This window comes from Cuculus canorus, chromosome 5 (assembly GCF_017976375.1).
Source record: "Cuculus canorus isolate bCucCan1 chromosome 5, bCucCan1.pri, whole genome shotgun sequence".
NCBI lineage: Eukaryota > Metazoa > Chordata > Aves > Cuculiformes > Cuculidae > Cuculus > Cuculus canorus.
In genome coordinates, this window is record NC_071405.1 from 5542181 (window position 1) to 5564265 (window position 22085).

A 22085-nucleotide genomic window follows, 5' to 3' on the forward strand; every position below is an offset into this window, starting at 1 on the left:
GTAATCGATCTGGGGAGACAAAACAAACCAAAACTAAATCAGCTGTTCAAAGTCTGGCATCAAATGAGGCAACGGTACAGCAACCCGAGCGTAGAATAGGAAATATTCCTCAGTCTTGAGCTGCAAAGTCAGAGGAATCACTCGTGCTACAGAACGTGGCACCGTACTGCCTTGAGAGCTGCATTAAACAATCGACATTAACAGCTGTAAGTGCTATTTAAGCAGATGCTGGGTTGCACAGCAAGTACCAGGTTTGATGTGTGGCTCAGCGCCCGCTGCTTTGCCATAGGTGCTGATTAAGGAAACGCAGCAGGGAAGGAGCCACGACTGTGCAGCACGGTATTTCTGTGACAGACGCAGGATGCTGAGTGCCCTTCTCCAAGGGCACGTCAAGCAGGAAGAGCACAATTTCCAAGACTGTCAGAATAAGGAGAAGGGGTGGGGGAAATGACAGGATGCCACTCACCCAGCAAAATCTCCAGTCACTGCAAGAAGTGTCTCGCAGAACCCATTAAAATTAAGCTCGAAGTCATCATTTCAGTGGCAAGATTTTTACAAGGTGATCAAACGGTCGGCAACGCAGGTAACAACAGGCTACAGGGTAAGTACAACTGTACATATATTAAGGAACAGGCATCAACTGGGGGACATCTTTTTCAGCTTTCAGGAAGAAATCGGTGTGCTGGGGCAGTAGAGCAGGGAACAACCCCACTGATAGGACCACAGCATGTCTCTGCATGGCATGTCCTTGCAGGCAGTTCAAGACAAAACAAAATGTTAGCAACTCTAATTTTGCAGGGCTGGCCATTCCTGCCAGGAAAAGAGAATGCCAAGAGAGGGTCTAAAGAGTCAGAGGCACTGCCTTGCCTGCCTGGGGCAGGAGGAATGAAAAGAAGCACTGCTGGCTGTGCCAGTACCAGTCACCATCTTCCTCCTGAACCTCCTGAAGCTTTAGCAAGGATTTCTGGGACAGGTCAAGGAGTAGTGATTTTAAACTAAGGGACAGAAGACTTAGACTGAATATTAGGAAGACATTTTTTACAATGAGGGTGGTGAAACACCAGCACAGGTTGCCCAGGGAGGTACTGGAGACCCCATCCCTGGAAACAATTTAAGGTCAGGTTGGACAGGGCTCTGAGGAACCTGATCTCCAGTGGAAGGCGTCCCTGCTCCTGCAGGCAGATAGACTCTATCACCTGGAAAGACCCCTTCTAACCTAAACCATTCTATGAGTTTCCCTCCTGGCTGCTGCCCAGCCTTCCAGCTCATCAGGAAAGTAGACAGCAGTAGCAGGATTGTGACTTTCCAGTTGGTTTTAGTAAAATTCTTTGCTCAGCACCTGCTCAACTCTTCAGATGACTGATTTTGGCATCTCTCTTTTACCCAACTATTACTATTTTTCTGAGAATTGCCCTAGAACTGCAATGGCAACCATATGGGCAAGAACCCTGCTGGTTTTTAGTTCAATCCATTTCATGGTCTTCATGCACCCCTTCTAGGTACTCAAACAGCTTCAGTGCAGGACCCGTCAGCCTGGAAGACCTACGGCCCTTAGGGGTGAAGTCTGATCAGAACAATGATGCCGTTCCGCCCCAAGCTAGTTCTACAGAGGGGTGAAAAAGCACCTCTTCCCTAAAAAGCCCTTTCTTGGTCAGGAAATATTGAGGAATAAGCTCCATGAACAAGGTGCCTCACAGGCTACTGAATATACTCTGATTTAACTTGTTTCTTATCTTCTGATTTCTAACTTAAATACGAAGAAATGTATAAGGAAGAAAAATAACCCCTGAACTATGAATCCACTTTCTGCATTTGCCTCTCGTGGCAGAGGATGAGAACAGAAGGCAAAAGCTGGTTTCACCTTCTACCCAAAAGATCACAAAAGCTCTAGACATGGACAGGAGATTGTGGGTTCGCATAACTGCTGTTATAGGAGCAGGCCCCAGAGCATTATTATGGGTTGGCCACATCACTAGAGTGAGATTCTGATATTTATTTTATTTTAAATTTCTGGAAGGACCTTCTCAAGGATGCCACAACATCAAGATTGGGATAAATGATCTGGCCAAATTCACAGGACCAAAGAAACAAAACCCCACACAAGTTCTGGAAAGTCTTAATCATAATAATGAATACACCTCTACTCTGCTCTCATGAGACCTGACCTGGAGTCCTGTGTTCAGTTCTGGAGTCCTCAGCACAGGGAGGATTTGGAGCTGCTGGAGCGAGGCCAGAGGAAGCCACGAAGATGATCAGAGGGCTGGAGAACCTGCCGTATGAGCACAGGCTGAGAAAGTTGGGCTTGCTTAGCCTAGAAAACAGAAGGCACCAGAGAGATCTTATAGCAGTCTTCCAGTACTGAAAGGGCCTCCAGGAAAGCTGGGGAGGGACTCTTTATCAGGGAGTACAGGGATAGGATGAGGGGGAATGGTTTTAAGCTGAAAGAGGGGAGATTTAGATTAGATCCAAATCAGGATTTTAATTAATTCGGAAGAATTTTTTTCCTGTGAGGGTGGTGAGGCACTGGTCCAGGCTGCCCAGAGAAGTCACGGGCGCCCCATCCCTGGAGGTGTTCAAGGCCAGGTTGGAAGAGGCTTTGAGCAACCTGATCCAGTGGGAGGTGTCCCTGCCCATGGCGGGGCGGTTGAAACTGGATGTGCTTTAAGGTCCCTTCCAACTCAAACCATTCTATGATTCTATGAATGCTGTAGACACAACTTTTAAAGACAGTATCTAAAATTGGTAGTGCAGCAGAAAGAGAGGAAAAAAACCCCAGAGCTCCATAGGAACACACCTGCCAACCAGAAAAAGTATCACAATGTTTGTAAAAAAGGCTTCGTTCACATAAAACGCTGTTGGACGCCAACAGAAAGGATGAACTTCTCATGTATTATCAGTTCCGTAGGATGCAATCCTCTTGCCTTTCTGTCTGAAACTCTTCTGTCAAGTGTTAACACTGAGCTGTTAAACAGCAGCAAGGTTCCAGCTCCTCAATGGCTGCATTTCAGAACGGGATTCTGCAAATCTTTGCACACGTGTAATTTTAAACATCCGAGTCCTTAATTCATAGGAAGGATGTTGGCACATACATCTTCACACAGTCAGGACGGAAACAGTAATCTAAAGTACCTTGGAAGGTTAGCACATGTTTTTAGCACCTAATTTTGACAACTTCCATCTCTGAGCTATGAATGACAAAAACCTCGCTCTATCCAATTTCCCACAATTCAGATAAGATTAAGTGTACACATGTAATTTTCTGCTTCCTATACCGAAAACTAAGACAATTCAGCTGAACAGGGGGAGGGCAACACCAGAGTCACACAAATTACCTCCCAGCTTATGGACGGAGTCTTGTCCCACTGGGAATTCCATGATGTCCCTGTAGATCTACCTATTCCCTTTACTGGCCCAGGTTGCCCATGGAATTTGTGGTTGCTCCATCCCTGGAGGTGTTCAGGGCCGGGTTGGATGGGGCTTGGAGCAACCTGATCCAGTGGGAGGTGTTCCTGCCCATGGCAGTGGGATGGAACTGGATGGGCTTTAAGGACACTTCCAACCCAAACCATTCTATGATTGTTACCACCCTCACCACACAGCATTTCTCTGTTTTCTGTAGGGAGGAGGAAGAGAACAGAAGAAAAAACCTGGATTTTGAGCAGCTCACTTCCAAAGTGCCAGAATTTACTTACTAAAGTCAGAAAAAGATGCTTTGCAAACAGAAATACTTCTGACATTTCAGTTTTGCACTTTCCTACATGATCAAATCCGTGATCAAACACCCTCCATTCTAGTGCTTTCCTAATGCAAGGCATGAGCAAGCTTCACCGGCAACTCGGTTGAACCAAAATATAAAGCCAGGGGTTTGGTTTCTGTACTAAAATCCTGAAATCCAATAACATCTCCCTACACCCCCACCTCTCTGCTGCTGAGAATTAACCAAAAAAAATATAGCTGTATAGAGGTGGTTTTTAATACTTTTCCTGGATGGAATTCTATTTGATGCTGTTAAGCTTTGATGACATACCCCAATGACTTGCTTGGAAGAAATCCATTTAGCGAGCTTGCAAATCATGCTGTTTCAGTTCTGTGAGTGCCCATGAGAAATGTGCATTTTCAGTCATAAAAGCCATAGAAACAAAATGGAACTTGGAGAGAGAGACAGACGAATTCCTTATCACGGCTTGGCTCTGTTCACAGGACATGTGCTTACCATTTCAAACTCCGGAAAACTATTTACAGGAATCTGAAATACAAAATTCGATCCAAAAGTAAGAAATAAATAAATTTCTAAAAGATATTCCCCCCCCATTTCAAAGGAAAAATAGTGAATGTGATTAAAACCAAAGCAAAAATCCCCACCCCCTCATGCAGCCTTTAGCGTTTCCTAGGAATATAAATACTTGTAATACGATCCATGTGCCGGGTGCCAGATTTACAGAGGTCCCCTTTTGTTTATGTGGCAGGATACTTTGTTTTGCAGAAGCTTTGGGGAAGGAAAAGTAAAGTTTGCACTTTTTGCACCTCTCCAAAACTGTCTTTGAATGGAAACAGTGAAGGGTGCAGTTGGGATGATCCATTAGCACATCCCACTGCCACAGCGTAATCCCCACCAGCGCCGACTTTGGAAGCACAGTGCCAGGCATTCAGAAGCTTCCAAAAAGATCCATCAGTCACATCAAGTTGGGAGAGCACATAGTTCTACCGTGAATTTTCAAACCAGACCGAGAAAGATCTTCACTGGGCATTTTCGGACATGTTTTCCTAAAAAAAGACAGCTCATTTCTTTATGATTCAGTCAATGACAATGAGAGAAAGATAAGAATTAGAGCAAAATGGGAGATGCTCAGTGCTGTAGACAGTAAAACCCGACATAGTTATTTCCCTGGTATGCAGCCAGAGCTGTTTCATCCTTTCCTGTGCACTCTCCTTGCCTGTGTATCCATCTGCTGTCTCCTGTTTCACCCTTAGTTTGTTGGCTGTCTGTATGTTCTCGATTCGATTACTGTACTTCGCTTAGCAAAGTGCAGTCCTGAGCCAGGACTACAGCTCCGGGCGCAGGAACAGCACAGCTCACTTGCTTTTTACACTGCAACAAAGGGGACATAAATTATATATTAGCATCCTACAAAACCAAGCAGATTGACAGAACGTGTGGAAGAGTTTCTTCCCTTGCAGGAAAACTGCTTTAAGTTCTTGCCCTGCATTTTGTTGTTCTCTCGGTTGTTCCAGTGCAACCACTTGATGCCTCCGTGTAGTAACGTTGTCTCATTTGTACCTTTGCTTTTTTTATAGTGATGCTGCATTTTGTATGAGCCCTGCCATGCTTTTACCCCCCCACCCAAACCTACTATTTTCATGGCTGCCTGAAATCAACTTTATGACACGCTAAAGAGACCTCCTTCAAAGTTGAATCCTCTGGATATTACCGACCTTGAACGGTTGCAGCTCTTTCTTTTTCCATTTACCCTTGCAGATTCTGCAGCAAATCAACCAAACCTTGTGGTCAATGAGATCAAAATAAAACCGTAATCTTTCTCTATTACAGAGAGATGAAATCATCGCAGGCTCCATAAAGTAAGAGGAATGGCTTCACAGTTAGAAGTGTCTGCAACGAAGTGTCTCTCATTAAGCTATGCAGTGAAGCTGTGCAGATGAAGTTATACGCTCCGGTGTCAAACCACAGCACAAGTCAACCAATAAGAAACATTTTTTTACTAGTTTTTAAGAGATGCCTTCATTCCCATGTCTTTGAAAGTACCACAGCGTCTTTTATTTTTCCTATGAAAAATGAGATATCCTATGAAAACCTCCAACTGGGTGAGGAACAGAGCAAGAGCTACGTTTGCCCTGTTTGGAGAATTGCTCCTTGCCTCGTTTTCCTAATGGAATATGTCTGAATTCCTCTTTTTCATTTCACTTGCATGCTGCTTGGGGCAGACAACCCTACCTTCCTCCTCAGCCACTGCGGGAGCGACCAAGCCATCCTGATTGAGACAATAAAAAAATCAAGCGATCCCTGGGAGGGGGAGTCAAGGATTATTTCACTTTTGAAAGGTTGAGACTGCAGCAATTAGGAGGAATTAACATTTAAAAATGTAAACAAATCACCTTACCCACAAAATCTCTCCTTCACATGTGTTTCAAGTTGGGAAAAAAATCTTGAGGGAAATAAACATCAAAATGCTGAAAAATTCTTGTACCTCTAAAAAGATATATTCCTCATAATAACAATAAAAACTCTATCAGTCTCTTTTACACACAATTTTGAATTACTGTTCTGTGACAGCAGACTTCTAAGGATGAACAAGCTCTGAAGATATCTAGGAATACAATTTTCTTGCAATGATTTCAAATACATTTTCCTCTGGCTTTACATTTTGACAGCAGTGACATTACATTGAACCAAGCATTTTTTTCCATGAGTGAGACAGACTTTTGTCATGGAGTTTAATACCAAGCACTTCCACATTCACAGAATCATAGAATGGTTTGGGTTGGATGGGACCTCAAAGCCCACCGAGTTCCAACCCCCTGCCACAGGCAGGGATACCTCCCACTGGATCAGGTTGCTCCAGGCCCATCCAACCTGGCCTTGAACACCTCCAGGAATAGGGCAGACATGACTTCTCTGGACAACCTGTGCCAGTGTCTCGCCACCCTCACAAGAAAACATTTCTTCCTAATAACTCATCTCAATCTGCCCTCTTCCAGCTTAAAACCATTCCCCCTCATCCTCTCCTTGCACTCCCTGAGAAAGAGCCCCTCCCCAGCTTTCCTGTAGACATCTTTAAGTAGTGGAAGTTGCTCTAAGGTCTCCCTGGAATCTCTTTACAGACTGAACAACTCCAACTCTCTCAGCCTATTCTCATACGGCAGGCACTCCAGCCCTTGGACCATCTTTATCCAAGGACTCCTCTGGACTTGCTCCAATGGACTCATGTCCTTGTGCAGAGGTCTCCCGGTGAGGTCTCACCAGAGCAGAGGGGCAGAATGCCCTCCCTCATCCTGCTGGCCATGCTGTTCTTGATGTGGCCTAGGATACAGTTGGTCTTCTGGGCTTCAAGCACACATGGCCAGCTCATGTTGAGCTTCTCATCCACCAGAACCCAATGTTCTTCTCTTTGTGGCTGTTCTCAATCCATTCTCTGCCCATCCTGTAATTGTGCTTGGGATTGCCCCAGTCCAGATGCAGGACTTTGCACTTGGCCTTGTTGAACTTCATGAGGTTCATACACGCCCTCCTCTCAAGCCTGTCCAGGTCCCTTTGGATGGCATCCCTCCCCTCCAGCGTGTCAACCGTGCCACATAGCCTGGTGTCGCTGGCAAACTTACTGAGGGTGCCCTCTGTGCCACTGCCCACATCTGCGACATTCACCTGTGCATACAACACATACTTCTATGCCTTTCGCTTTTGTTGATTTAAACTCATAACGATTCTGAAAGAATTGCATTTTATTTGCTTAAAAATATTTGATAACTTCACAAACTGAACCATTGCCTCAATTTATAATCAGAACAAAGTTGCAAGAAAACCAGTAGAAAATAAACAGTACTAAAAGACCAGTATTTTGAAAAAACACTCAAACTATCACATTAGGGAGACAGATGTACCAGTGACAAGATTTTCAAACAACAACTGTCATAAAAAGCCGTGAACTTTAAAATGTATCCGTCCCTGAAGAATCTGAATTGTCATGTAAACTACTCGTACTCTGGTTATCTGTATTCATGGAAGGCAGCTTCACCGACAGCTTTGCCGCAGAAACATGTGAGTTTAACTGTGGGGCAGCATCCTCTCCTAAAAAAAAAATAAAAAGCAGAATAAAACATGTTATTTGCTGCCTCTGATAAACAACTAAACCATACTGAAGTCATCTCCATTTTCCATCACTCCATGGAAATACAAAGATGCAGACACTCCTACCATCCCCAGTTCTGAGGTGTTCGAGAGAACTCTGTTTTACCCATCAGAGATCTCTTTATTGGGTACCAAAGGGATGAGTTTCTGTGCATACACAGACTGGGTTTCCAGGTCATCCAGTCGCATTCCCCTGCAGGAGCAGGAACATCTTTAACCAGATCAAGTTGCTCACAGCCTCATCCAACCTGACTTTGAATGTTTCCAGGGATGGGGCCTCCATCACCTCCCTGGGCAACCTGTGCCAGTACCTCACCACCCTCACAATCAAACATTTCTTCCCTATATCCAGTCTAAATCTTCCCTCCCTTAGTTTAAAACCATTACCCCTCATCATCCTATCAGTGCTTCAGCTGCCTAAAACACAAGTGAGAAGTTGTTTTAGTGCTTTCCCATCTCCAACACATTTTCCTGACTCATGAAGGGTCCTTCTTGCAATTCCTTTGTGGTTTATCTCCTTTCCTTCATCCTCTGACAGACTCCAGAGAAAATGTACACAGACACTAGAGATGTGGCTTGCAGGACTTTACAAGCCATGTTCACCTCGAGAATCTCCAAAACAGCACCTTATTGTAAAAACACAGAATCATTTGGTTGGAAAAGACCTTTGAGATCAACAAGTTCAACCATACCTGTCACTACTAAACTATATCACCTCATCTACCCGTCTTTTGAACACCTCCAGGGATGCTAAATCAAACACTTCCCTGTGCAGCCGTTGCAGCACCTGAGAACCTTTTCAGTGGAGATTTTTTTCCTAATATCCAACCTAAACCTTCCCTGGTGCAACCTGAGGCCATTTTCCTCTCATCCTGTCGCTTGTTTCCTAGGAGAAGAGACCAACACCCACCTCACTACAACTTCCTTTCAGGGAGCTGTAGACAGTGATAAGGTCTCCCTTCAGATTCCTTTTCTCCAGTTCCCCAGTTTCTCTCAGCTGCCCCTCATAAGACTTCTTCTCCAGGCCCTTCACCAGTTTTGTTGCCCTTCTCTGGACACATTCCAGCCCCTCAATGTTTATCTTGTAGTGAAGGGCCCAAAACTGAACACAGGGCTCGAGCTGCACCCTCACCAATGCTCAGTACAGGAGAAGGATGACCTCCCTGGTCCTGCTGGCCGCAGTTTCTGATCCAAGCCAGGATGACATTTGCCTTCTTGGCCACTGATGGCTCATGTTCTGGCAGCTGACAACCAACACCCCCACGTCCTTCTCTGCCAGGCAGCTTTCCAGCCATTTTGCCCCCCTCCTTTAGCACTGCATAGAGTTGTGCCCCAAGTGCTGGCCCTTGGCCTTGTTGAACCTCATATGGTTGGTCTCAGCCCATCCAGATCCCTCTGTAGAGCCTCCTGACCCTGAAGCAGATCAACACTTTTGCTCAGCTTAGTGTCACCTGCAAACTTACCGAGGGAGCACTCAATCCCTTCATCCAGACCATTGATAAAGATATTAAACAGAACTGGACCCAACACTGAGCCCTGATGAACACCACTTGTGACCTTGCCACTTCCCAATCTTGTGATCTGACTCTGCAAAACATGGGATGTTCTAGGCGAGGGACAAGCCCCTGCACAGCTCAGCCACCGTGCCAGCAGCTCCAGCAAGGGAGGAGGATGTGACGCAGTTTTCAGCAGCACTGGCTGTTGTGTAGCTGGGACAGATCAGTGCAGTGCTGAAAAGTGAGCACGTCTGGGAACCACCAGAGGGGTGGAACCACCTGCAGCCAGGTACCAGGGATGGGAGAAGGGTCATGGGCAAGAGTAACCCACCACACATAGCCAGAGGCAGGAGGCAAGATGCAAGGAGAGCAGGAGATGAATCAGGCTACCAACACAGAGTGAAGGAGGACAGGAGAAAGGGCATTGGATAAACAGTACAACAGTCACAACATTACAGAAAGAGCATTTTGAGATGTCAGTTGTCCCTGGGACATTTATTTTGAGTGCAGCAGCTCAAGCAGCACAAACATATAATAAGTCTGTGTACAACAGCAAAGGCTCTCTTGGAGTTTGTTCTAATTCCAATAAGCTGTAACAATTCTCCTTTCCTCTGTCACAGACTAGGTAATTAAAACACTGTTGTCCCAATAAAACCAAGAAGTTAGGCTTTCTTTCACCCCAGTTAATTATCTACTATGTCACTGTTGTAGTAATCTGCTTTCATCTGACTTGTAGCAAAGCACGCTTCAAATGGCTAATTAAAACAACAAGAACCCACTGCTAAAATAAAATTTAATCTGGTGTTTTTCATGCTGGAACAGCAGCCAACAGCCTAGCAAGTCAAACACGAATGAGGTCAAAGACAGAAAAGCCAGGACATGGAGCAGCCTGTGCAAGCCAAGGCTCCTGCCATGCAGGAAGGCAGGGTTCCGAAGAGGTAGCAAGGGTAGAAGAGCAAGTTTTGTGTCCCAGAGAACCAACAAGCCACCTGCCCATCACAGTTCCACAAGAAGCCATGTCCATAGTTTCTCTAGAGTATCCTTATTAGCTGGACAGGCTTCGTCACCCCCAACCCAAGTCCCTCTACAAAGCACAGCTGCCAAAGTTTGGGTGGGCATGGGCCTAAGTAAATCTAACGCACAAGGAGCAAGAAGACAAAAGAAATCCTGCATCTTCTGGCTGCTATTCAGAAGCAAATCTATGGGAAAATCACGAAGAAGTGCAAGCAATAGATGTGTTTTGTTTTTCCCAGAACTATTTCCATGACCTTAGTCTGTAGCCATGTTTGCGTGATAAAAGCAGGTTATTCAGAAGGGGAACTGAAGAAAAGCAAAGTGTTTATTTGGTTAGACGTGAAGGTGACACACAGTAAAGATGTGAATGCGCAATGCCCGAGGAAACTCTGTAAATCATCCTAGACACTAAAGCAACTCTCCAACACTCTATGTGGTTTGATGCTTTCAAAGCTTGACTTTGTTAATAATTTCCACAGTCATGTCACATTCCATGATGTCATTGTTTCAACAGCTGTTTTCAGGTTTGTTAAAAAAAAAAAGGAAAAGAAGAAAAAAATTGAGGTTAAAAAAATATATATATTCCCTTATCCCAAGGCTCTGTAGTTATTTCGCAAGTATTTGAGTCTGGGGTGTTGAAACAAAGTATCATATTAGTCTACATTCTTCCTAACACATATTCTAATACATTTTACAGTCATACTATAGTTGAGTTTTATGCTAGACATAAAATGCTAAAAGGACATAAAAATTAAAATAATAATTCCACCTACTTATTCAACAGAAAAGTTACCAGGTCCTGAGTTCCATAAATATCCTAAAGATAGGCTTAAAAACATTTTAAAGACATAAATCTTACGTCTTTCATTCATTAGATGCGCGCAGAAAACAAAGAACTTGGATTTCCATCATTTTAACTGTAAAAAAACCTTATGGATATCCTATTTCAGCTACATGGGAAGAGTCTGCTCCATGACTGTAACTTTCCAGGATAGAAAAACTGCTAGTCCTGAAACCTCTATGTTGGCCCAAAGATACAACTACCAAGTTACTCTCATACGTGCCTTATTATTATTACCTAACCTCATGCATGCACGGCGCATAAAACACATCCAGATAAATGTACATGGATGAGTATCTGAATAAACACACAAATACAAGCAAGCAGGTTTCAATGTTTGTCTTCCTGCTCACAAATATGTTATTTACTGATGTCTGTATCTGCTGTACATGAGTGACAGCGCTTGTGTAGTCCCTTCTTTAACAACGCAATACTCACTTTAATTTCTTCTCCCCCATCAGAGAGCAGCTCACAACCAAGACGAAGATGGTTTCTTCTTAACCACAGAGCTCTTCACTGCCACGAATAATGAAAATTGCACTAGTGCTTATAATCTTTTGATATGCCATAAAAGCTGAACGGAAAATTCCTCCATTTACAACACAGTGCTGAGCAGGAAAGCAGGTAATGGCCACAGTGTTTTCCCCTCTTTAGAGGCTCTGGAAGCACTCAGTACAATTTTGTAATCATGCACTTAGATGTATTCATAAAAATTTTCCTTGTTAAAATCCAATAAATGGAACACGCAACCTGAGGCAACCTCCAGCTCTCTGAATCCATTGTCACCGTCTAACAGAATGTATTAATATAACCTGCGAAAACTGACACTCTTAATAAGCACGTAAGGGTCCTCGACTGGTAGGAACTCGACAGCGACTGAAAATATCTTGGTGACCCACTGATGGAAAAGGTCAGATTTTAGATTAGAGATTTTTTCCTGTTCTTGGCAATCTATAACAAATTCATGTACAGTACTAAATTTCCAGATCTCTGTTTAACAGAAACATAAAAATTAATGGTGTGTCAACCATCCGGTGACCTGTGAAGGGAGTTTTTCTCTAAGAGGTACCGTCACACACAGAATATGCTACATACAAGTGGATCGTGAATGTATGCCAAATGGAAAAAGAATTAAACACACTGAAGGGAGGTTTGGTTACTCATACCATATGGCAACAATAAGAACAAAGAAAAATGTTTAAATCTTGATTCTAAAATTTTTCTATTTGGCAAAATAAAAAGACTAAACAAGTCTGACTTTTGAGCCAAATAAAACCCATGTGCTTTAACTCCTTCAAGACTGTGTCCATACATTAATTTTTAATCTGTCCAGAGGTAAACCAGACCCGTATCTCCTAAGTGAAAAAAGCTATCTTCAAGACAGTAAGTAGGGAGGGGTTGGAAGGATCAGGATCCAGGTTATTGTTTCAGTATAAAACCAGAACCATAATTACTCTAATTACCTACATATTACTTCCTAAAATTTAAAAGCCAGTAACCCTCCCTCTACTTTCTAATGTAACAACTGAAGCAGCTAATTTCTTGAGCAAGAATAAACTTCCAAGCATATGTAAAACAACTCCAGAGCAGTGCTCTCATTCCTCCAATAGCATGGGTTGATATGAATGCCTTGTTTCTTCTTCTGCCAGATTCCAGCTGCCTCACTTTGTTTATTACTGACTTCAAAGTTTAAAAAAACTGTCCTCTCCCAATAAATAACTTCCTCCAGATGGCATTATCTAAAGTGTTTAGAGCATTGGGGACAGCACAGCACCTGCAGATCTGTAACTCAGCATCTTAAAATCTTCAATGAATGTAGCTTTTTTTTCTCTGTCATTCCCCCACTGTCAGACTTCTCTGGGCAACCTGTGCCAGAGTCTCACCATTTTCACAGGAACAAAAAAAAATCTTCCTAATATCTAATCTAAATCTCCCCTCTTTCAGCTTAAAACCATTCCCCCTTGTCCTGTTCCTGCACTCCCCGATAAAGAGACCCTCACCAGCTTTCCTGAAGCCCATTTCATAGAATCATTAGGTTGGAAAAGGTCTCTGAGATCATCAATTCCAAACGTACCTATCCACTATTAAATCATATCCCTAAGTACGTCATCTACCTGCCTCTTAAACACCAGGGATGGTGACTCCATCACCTCCCTGGGCAGCCTTTTCCAGTGCTTGAGAATCCCTTCTGCAAACAAATCTTTCCTAGTGTCCAATTTAAACTTCCTCTGATGCAGCTTCAGGCCATTCCCTCTTGTCCTGTCCCCTGTCACCTGGGAGAAGAGACCAACACCCACCTCTCTACAATCTCCTTTTAGGTAGTTGTAGAGCGTGATAAGGTTTCCTCTCAGGTTCCTCTTCTCCAGGCTAAACAACCCCAGGTCCCTCAGCCGCTTTTTCAGTACTGGAAGTCATCTTTGTGTTATTGTGGAGAAGGTGTTCTCTCATATCTCCTAGATATGAAGCAAAAACCTTTAAGCGCGGGTGCTTTTTAGGGCAGGGACTCTGTTCTCACTGTGTAAAAGCTTTGATAAGCACAAGGCGCCCGGGGGCTGCAGGTCAGAACGCTGCCTCGCACTGGGGTAGAAATACAGAAAGCAAGAACAAGATGCTCTGCAAATGCATACAACTCTGTTTCCGTTACTCAAAACCAGACCGCCCCTAACTTAGCTGGTTTCATGACAAACAGAAAAGGCTCTCAGCAAACTTAGGCCAAATTTAGAGGGCTGAGTTACATGAAAGGAATAGATTTACAATTAAAACACTTCAGTTGTTTTACAGAAAGGGACTGACATCTGTAGGACTTGAGCCAAAAATGTCTGGATCTTGGAGCACGAGTCTACTGCTTGAGCCGAAAAAACACAGTTTCATTCTCAACAGTCTCAGCCAACTCATAAACCTCCGTAACTGGGCCACAGACACCAGTGGAGACAGAAAACTCTACAGTAAGAGTACAGTTCAAGTCTTGACCTAAACTTGGCAAATTCCGTTTTCGCGTGGTGTAATGTACTTACAGAAACTCTGCATACAAGCACACAGAAAATAAACACGGATACACACACACGCTTTTCTTCTTTTGTTTGTTTCTTTAAACCCTGATGTATATCCTAGCTCTAAATATTTCTGAAAACAAAATAAACTCAGATCCTGAGTCAGGAGGGTGGGACTCAGGCTAAGCAGCTAAAATTTTTTTTCGAAGCAGAATATTTGAAAATTATTTTTCCTCCTCTCAAGTCTGAGTTCAAGGTTCAGTGGTTTTCCAAAACATTCCATATTCCCACTGATAGCAACACTAAACAGAATAAAAATTAGAAATACATAAAGTAAAGTAGAACCAGATTTTTCAAAATCGTAATACGGAGGCCAGTAGGAAAGGGCAGAAAGAAGGCAGCTCCAAAAACATCTAAGAATGAGATTGCAGAGTTTACTAAATAAGTATTTCCTTTTGGTGCCTAAAATCTAATCTGCTCCTTTAGATCTGGCGTATTTTATTCTGTAGAATTTCTCACTGCTTAACAAATTAATTCCCTGGCCACACTTGCTGTGATTTCCCAGCAAATCACTTCCAAAAGATTATCATAGAATGGTTTAGGTTGGAAGTGTCCTTAAAACTCATTCAGTTCCACCCCCCTGCCATGGGACACCTCCCACTGGATCAGGATGCTCAAGGCTCCATCCAACCCGGCCTTGAACACCTCCAAGGGATGGGGCAGCCACCACTTCTCTGGGCAACCTGGGTCAGTGCCTCCCCACCCTCACAGGATAACATTTCTTCCTAAGATCTAATCACAATCTCCCCTATCATCCTATTCCTGAACTCTCTGATCAAGAGCCCCTCTCCAACTTTCTTGTAGCCCCTTCAGGCACTGGAGGACCACTATAAGATCTCCTCAGAGCCTTCTCTTCTCCAGGCTGAACAACCTATATTCTCTCAGCCTGTCCTCATAGCAGAGGTGCTCCAGCACTCATATCATCTTTGTCGCCTCCTCTGGACTCACTCTAACACATGTAATAAATCTTAACCAAACATCTACAATAATTATTAATACTAAAAAGAAATATTAAAAATAAGTTTGATTTTTCCAGACAGATGACTGTGATTTTTGAAGTGCAATTGGATAGAAACAGTCCTTTTTTTCTCAACTTCTAAGCACAGCTGTTTCTTCACTGCAAACATTTTCTTAGCAGCAGCTTTTATTTGAAAGTAAAAAAGGAGAAGGAGTTGGTTCATTACTGGGTCAGAGTCTTTGAAAAACACCAGGAAAACGTGCATCTCCTCTTGGGGGGAGGAGAAATCTCTACATCCACAAGAGACAATCCAGGTAAGCAGCTGGTGGAATCAGGAAAATCTGACAAGTGATAATTAAAAACCTGCATATCTATTTGTGTAATTAATATTTTATTTATTCAGTAAGACTAAATATCACCCACATACCAATCTTCCTCTCATCTTCTGCAAAATCTAACAGACAACTGCACAGGAAGGTAATTTTAAAAGTATGCTTGTATAACATTCAGCTCCTTCATTCACACCTTCCTGTTTGGGGATCCCAAAGTCATTTTAATGCCAGTATCTAAAGTAAAATAAAGAAGCTCGAAAGAAATCCAAACTCGAATGATCCATAGTGGGAATTCACACTGAGATAAAGTTATGCAGACTTCCCTCAGGATGCAGAATCATCCCCTGCAACCCTCAAAGTAGGACTGGCTCCATTGAGACCTAGTTTCTTGAAAGCTTGGGAGGGGCTCTTGAATAGGGAGTGCAGGGACAGGATGAGGGGGAATTGATTTAAGCTGAAAGAGGAGAAATTGAGATAAGATCTTAGGAAGAAATGTTTTCCTGTGAGGGTGGGGAGGCCCTGGCCCAAGTTGCCCAGAGCAGTGGTGGCTGCCCCATCCCTGGAGGTGTTCAAGGCCAGGTTGGATGGGGCTTGGAGCAACCTGATCCAGTGGGAGGTGTCCCTGCCCATGGCAGGGGGGTTGGAATGGGATGGGCTTTAAGGTCTTTTCTGACTCAAACCATTCTATGATTCTATGATCTTAACTGTATTAATTGCAGCAATACTGCCTCAGCTTTCCTACATCATACCACAGTGCTAAACATAACAGCATTCATTGCCTGCATGGGGAGTGGCAAGTGAAAAAGAAAAGAAAAGCATCTTTTCTATTCTTAAAAGTTACATGGCCTGTTGTTATTTAAAAATAATTTACACAAGTAATTGAAGTTGAACAAATTCAATGATGTGTCATCATAAATTAGGGCTGCAGTGGGTTTGAAAATGAACATTTTTCCAGTTCATGCTTAAAATGAAGATGGGTGTCCCAGTGAGTGAGGGGATCCCCTAAGCAAATGATGCTATTTTGTAAGTTAGGACACTGACCAGGATACATAGAATGCTTTGGGTTGGAAGGAACCTTAAAGCCCATCCAGTTACACCCCCTTGCCATGGGTTAGGACACCTTCCACTGGATCACACTGCTCAAAGCCTCATCCAACCTGGCCTTGAACACCTCCAGAGATAGGGCACTCATGACTTCTCTGGGCAACATGGGCCAGCGCCTCACCACCCTTCTCACAGGAAAAAGTCTCCTCCTAATATCTAATCTAAATCTCCTCTCCTTCAGCTTAAAACCATTCCCCCTCATCCTATCCCTGCACTACCGGATCCAGAGTCCCTCCCCAGCTCTCCTGTAAGCCTTTCAGTACTGGAAGCTGCTATAAGGTCCCCCAGAGCCTTCTGTTCTCCAGGCTGAACAACCCCAACTCTCTCTGCCTGTGCTCATACCAGAGGTGCTCCAGCCCTCGGATCATCTTTGTGATCTCCTTTGGACTCGTTACTCTGGAGTACCCTCCTGTCTTCAGATCAATCTGCCCCAGGCAGTGAAATTACCAGGTTACCCCAATGTGCTGCTCTTTGATGGGTGGCTGTCCCTATTGCTTGGGATGCACATATGCCAATCTCCACTTATCAGACAGGCTCAGTATGTTGCAGCTCAAGACGGAGCGCGTTATCTGCAGTGATGCTCGCACTGCATATGCCTACTAAGCATCGCATGCAATCCAACCCTCTTAACTCCTTGGCTATGTGACTATTATACACTCTATCACCGAGAAGTTTGATGGGAGACCTTGATGAACTCTTCCTCAAACAGACATAAGGGTTTCCTGAGCAAGGAGGTTACACTCCCTTCAGCCATCGCAGCAACTGGCACCCAGATCCGAATGAAAGCCAAGGAATGGGCATCAGGAAGAAAACAAAGCTTTCTGTACCGCACTGCCTGAAAGGCAGTGCTGCAGGGCAGAATTTACTTACTGCAAGTCAATCTTCACATGTAACGGAGCAACTAAATGGATTCTTATTGAAAAAAAATCAAAGAAGATATGCTCAGAATTAAAAAACCTCTTCAAATAACAAGTGCTTTTCTAGACAACCACAAACAAATTAGCTATCTTTCTCTATTTATTCTCATTATTATTATTATTATTATTATTCTCCTTATTGTTCTCTACCGTCACAAAGATCTGGCATACAAAAATGCTTATACCTACAGCACAGTTGTTCAATTTTTGTAATTCATCTCTTAAAAAGGAAAGTATAAATGGTTTCCCCAACTAAAAACAAAACAACACAGAACAAAACCAGTCCTACACCATTCACAACTTCCATTGATGCATTGTAATGAACACCAGGACATCTCTACACACATTTCTAGCACATATACCAACAAATGTGTTAAGACAACTCCTCCTTTCAAGCCATTTGTTAAACAGCAGAAGATGGCCATTAACGGTCTTATCATTTGTTCATATCAATTAACTTGAAAAAATATATTAGGAATAAGCAATTCTAGGAAGTTTAGAGAGGCAAGCAATTTTTCTGTTCACTCAGAAAGAATAGCATTGTAGTCTACGTAAGTAAGCATATGTTAAAATAGGGAAACATTAGGAAAATAAGGAAAACATTAAATGCCTTTACTGGAAGATCAGCAAGGAGATAGCCATTATCTACGTATTATTACCTGGAGTATTGCGTCCACTTCTGGATTCCCCAACCTAAGAAGGATATGGAACTGTTGGAACGGGTCCAGAGGAGGCCATGAAATGATCTGAGGGCTGGAGTACCTCTGCTATGAGGACAGGCTGAGAGAGTTGGGGTTGTTCAGCCTTGAGAGGAGAAGGCTCTGTGGACACCTTAGAGCAGCTTTAGGTAGAGAAAGGGGCTACAGAAAAGCTGGGGAGGGACTTTTTACAAAGGCAATAATGATAGGACAATGGGGAATGGCTTTAAATTGGAAGGGGGAAGATTTAGAGTAGACATTAAGAAGAAATTCTTTGTTATCAGGGTAGTGAGGCATTGGCACAGGTTGCCCAGGGAAGCTGTGGCTGCCCCATCCCTGGAGGCGTTCAAGGCCAGGCTGGATGGGTCCTTGAGCAGCCTGATCCAGTGGGAGGTGTCCCTGCCCATGGCAGGGGTTTGGAACAGGATGGGCTTTGAGGTATATTCCAACCCAAAGCACTCTGTGATTCTAAGCGCCCAGGCCCTATTCCGCCAACAACTGCTTAAACCTTCTCCTGAAATGAACTGCTTCTACAATTCAATGCTTGGGATTAGAGACTTGGAAAGGTCTGAGAGTAAATATATGTTTTTATCTTGTGCTATTTTAAAGTCTGTTAAAATCTAAAACGTTAAGCTCTGTGCAAAAGAAGTAAGCATTCCTCCCTGTGTAAAAAAAATAAACCTACCAACAATCACAGAATCACAGAATGGTTTGGGTTGGGAAGGACATAAAAGATCATCCTGTTCCAACCCCTTCGCCATGGGTAGGGACAGCTTCCACACTTTGGTCTGTTAGATGGGAAAGAATACAAACAAAATTCCTTTACAATGCTCGGATGAATCTGAGCTCTAAAGCAGGAGAATAAATGAACTGAATGTCTATGCTACACATTCAGCACGCTACACCACCTCTTTCACGCACATGGCTACTGAATTTAATGATACACACCTCCACCTCTGTAAACCGGTAGAAAAACTCTGCAGATTGTTCCCAGCAACGCTCCACCTCTTCAGGGTTTAATTACTGACCAACAGTTCCCCAGCAGCAACAGAAAAATTGCAATTGTTTTTAGCAAGCCAGGAGCTGCTCTGCACAAATCTTGGGGCAGCCGTCAAGCAATGCTTTCTGAGACACTAAACATACCCCTTTACATCACGTTCTCACTGCACTAATGTTCTTTACCTCTAAAGCTCAGAGCCACAAAAATGATCTGAGGGCTGGAGCACATTACCTATGAGGACAGGCTAAGAGAGTTGAGATTGTTCGGCCCGGAGAAGACTCCAGGGAGACCTTATAGCAGCTTCCAGTACTGAAAGGGGGCATTTAAGAAAGATGGGAAGAGACATTTAAGCAAGGCCTGTTGTGACAGGACAAGAGTAATGGTTTTAAACTAAGGGAGGAGAGATTTAGACTGGCTATAAGGAAGAAATTTTTTACAATGAGGGTGATGAAACCTAGGAGTTCTATAGCATTCGTAGGAAAAGCAATCACAGAAAGCTGCTTTAAAAAGCAGCTTTTGCAAACCCTTTGTATCCCTGACAATGACATAAACCCAATCACTGAGCACAATCCTTACCTGCCACAATGACACCGAGTGCATACCACCAGTATGAAAAGCACAAAGGCAAGAAAACCTTATCTCACATGTCTCACAAAATTAATGGCTCCCCAGTATTTCACTTGAAGCAAATTCATTCACATTATATGCACACACGTGCACTCACAAGTTCAGGGACGCTTAGTCTGCAAGTAGTAGATAAATCAATCTGCTTTCTAGCAGTTCCTTGCACACGCTCACAGTAAGATCAGAAATTGCAAAACCACAATCCATTATTTTCTTTCTCTCTTTTGTAAATATCATGAAAGACCCGAGTCCAAAATGCACTTAAAATTCAATACATACACAAGTTAGGGAATATGATTCCCGTCATCATTACTCTGTTGCTGTGACTTACATGTCCGAGACAAAAGCAGAAGAGAACAAAGGCTTAAGATCCTCTTTCTTTATACAAGACAACATTTGAATGTCACTGTTATTTGGTGCAATGTTGCGTCTTTTTTTAATCTTGGCGGGACAGAATGCACACGTTGCAAGGTCTCTCGGAACAGGGCTGCCTCCTACCACGTATGAAGCCTGGCAGAAAGGGGCTTGGATTGTGCTTGGGGCCTCTCAGTGATTCTGCAGTGCAAACCGTAATATAGTTTTATTGCACAGTTACACAGTCATCCAATTCTTCCCTGTTCCTTCAGAGGGGAAATAAAGAGGTCAATGCAGACTCATTGTCCATTGCACGGTATTTTTAGATAGCTACTTGGAAAGTGAGTAGCAGAGCAGCCAACGTGCAACATTAATCACACAACCAACATTTTTCAAGCACAGAAAGTTTCCTGGACATGTATTCTAAATCTGATAAGAAAAACCCTCATTAAGAATCATTTGCTTCTTTAATTTTCACTTATTGAGCTTTAATGTACCATAAAAGTAAGCAATAACAGCAGTGCCTTGAATAAATATTGCTTGTCTTGTACTCATGAATGTTTTAGAGGAACACAAAACTGCCTCTAGATACAGGAAGCTGCTGGAAAATAAAACCTAATCAATGATATAAACTAAAATGAGAGCTTTTAAGAATTTTTTGTTGAACACAGAGTTCAACAAAAATGTATTCTGTTCACTGTACACACGACACCGATGGGAATAAGAGCCAGTTCAAGTTCTAAGTTACCATTACTTGGGTAATAGTTTCAAGCTGCAAGGCACAGCTGTATGGGCCCAGCCAGACAGGCTATCACAGCAATGCTTTGATAGCATGGGGCCCTTAAGTGTCAGGATATAGAAAAGGCAGCAGTTGTTGGCTGTGAAAACAGTCTGATACAAACCAGATGGGGACTTACTTGATGGGCAACACAAAGGAAAACAATTGGCTCATTCAACAAAGTCAGGCCACTGCCCCAGAGAATTAACAGAAGACAATAACAGTCAACCAGAGTTGATGCAAACAAGAAACAGCCATGTGGTTACGGTTTAAGGAATTGTTTCTCCTCAGACTAAACATAAAGTTTTGATTTCTAATTCTTATATTCATTAATTTCAGTCTCATTTACAAGCCCCCTCTTCCTCCAAAGTCTTCCGTGTAATTCATTTATGTAGCACCAGCCTTCACACACCTACTTAAACAAGAAAGAAATTATATGGCAAAGGCAGCTTTATTAATCTAATGTTTCCCAAAGAATGCCAAGACCACAGACAACTTTCTGAACCATGTCAGAACAACATTACTGATACACAGCACGCAGTGTGTTTTAGACACATTTGCATGCATATGGCAGTATATTTACTGATTCTTTTTGATTTGAAATGCATAAAGCCCAGTGGGTCACGTGCTGGGTTACCAGAGTACAGACTTCTTCCAGTTTTGTCAAGAATTATTCTGGTTTCTTACTTAATTTTTTTCTTACTTGATTGTTTTTCATTCACTATTTAACAGTTTTGTCTCTCAGGCTACAGTTAAAAAAATAACTAAAATAGCTATTACTTCCATGTAATAGATTGGCTATTTCAGTCATACCTCAAAAAATCCTCAATCCATTCATTTTTAGAAGCTTGTAGAAGACTGTGGTCCAAAATCTTAATTGCTCTTGCTGTTTTATTACAGGAAATATGAAAGTGACATGTGCAAAGGTGTTTTGATTACAAATTACTTACAGAGATTGCACAATAAGTCAGACCTCTACAGGCCTTCTGCAATTTCACTCTCAGACTGAAAACATCTGAACTTTCTTTTCATGATATTCCCTCTGGCAGGCTCTGCAC

General features: G+C 43.0%; 1 protein-coding gene and 1 long non-coding RNA gene across 4 annotated transcripts in view; both read right to left on the bottom strand.

The window, feature by feature from the left end:
- Positions 1–4353, bottom strand: part of LOC128852428 (uncharacterized) — a 33740-nt gene extending 29387 nt beyond the window's left edge. The window contains exons 1-2 of one of the 2 annotated variants that reach the window (XR_008450266.1): positions 4028–4353; positions 2166–2311 (exon numbers count right to left, since the gene is read on the bottom strand). This is a non-coding gene — a long non-coding RNA (uncharacterized LOC128852428). The remainder of the gene's footprint in view (positions 1–2165; positions 2312–4027) is intronic. The other variant, XR_008450267.1, reaches the window with a different exon arrangement.
- Positions 4354–5813: 1460 nt separating this feature from the next.
- The window catches only part of KIAA0586 (KIAA0586 ortholog), a 92544-nt gene continuing 76272 nt past the window's right edge, over positions 5814–22085 (bottom strand). The window contains exon 30 of one of the 2 annotated variants that reach the window (XM_054069181.1): positions 5814–7801. In XM_054069181.1, the coding sequence (XP_053925156.1) occupies positions 7662–7801 (140 nt within the window). In that variant the 3' untranslated portion in view covers positions 5814–7661. The remainder of the gene's footprint in view (positions 7802–22085) is intronic. The other variant, XM_054069182.1, reaches the window with a different exon arrangement.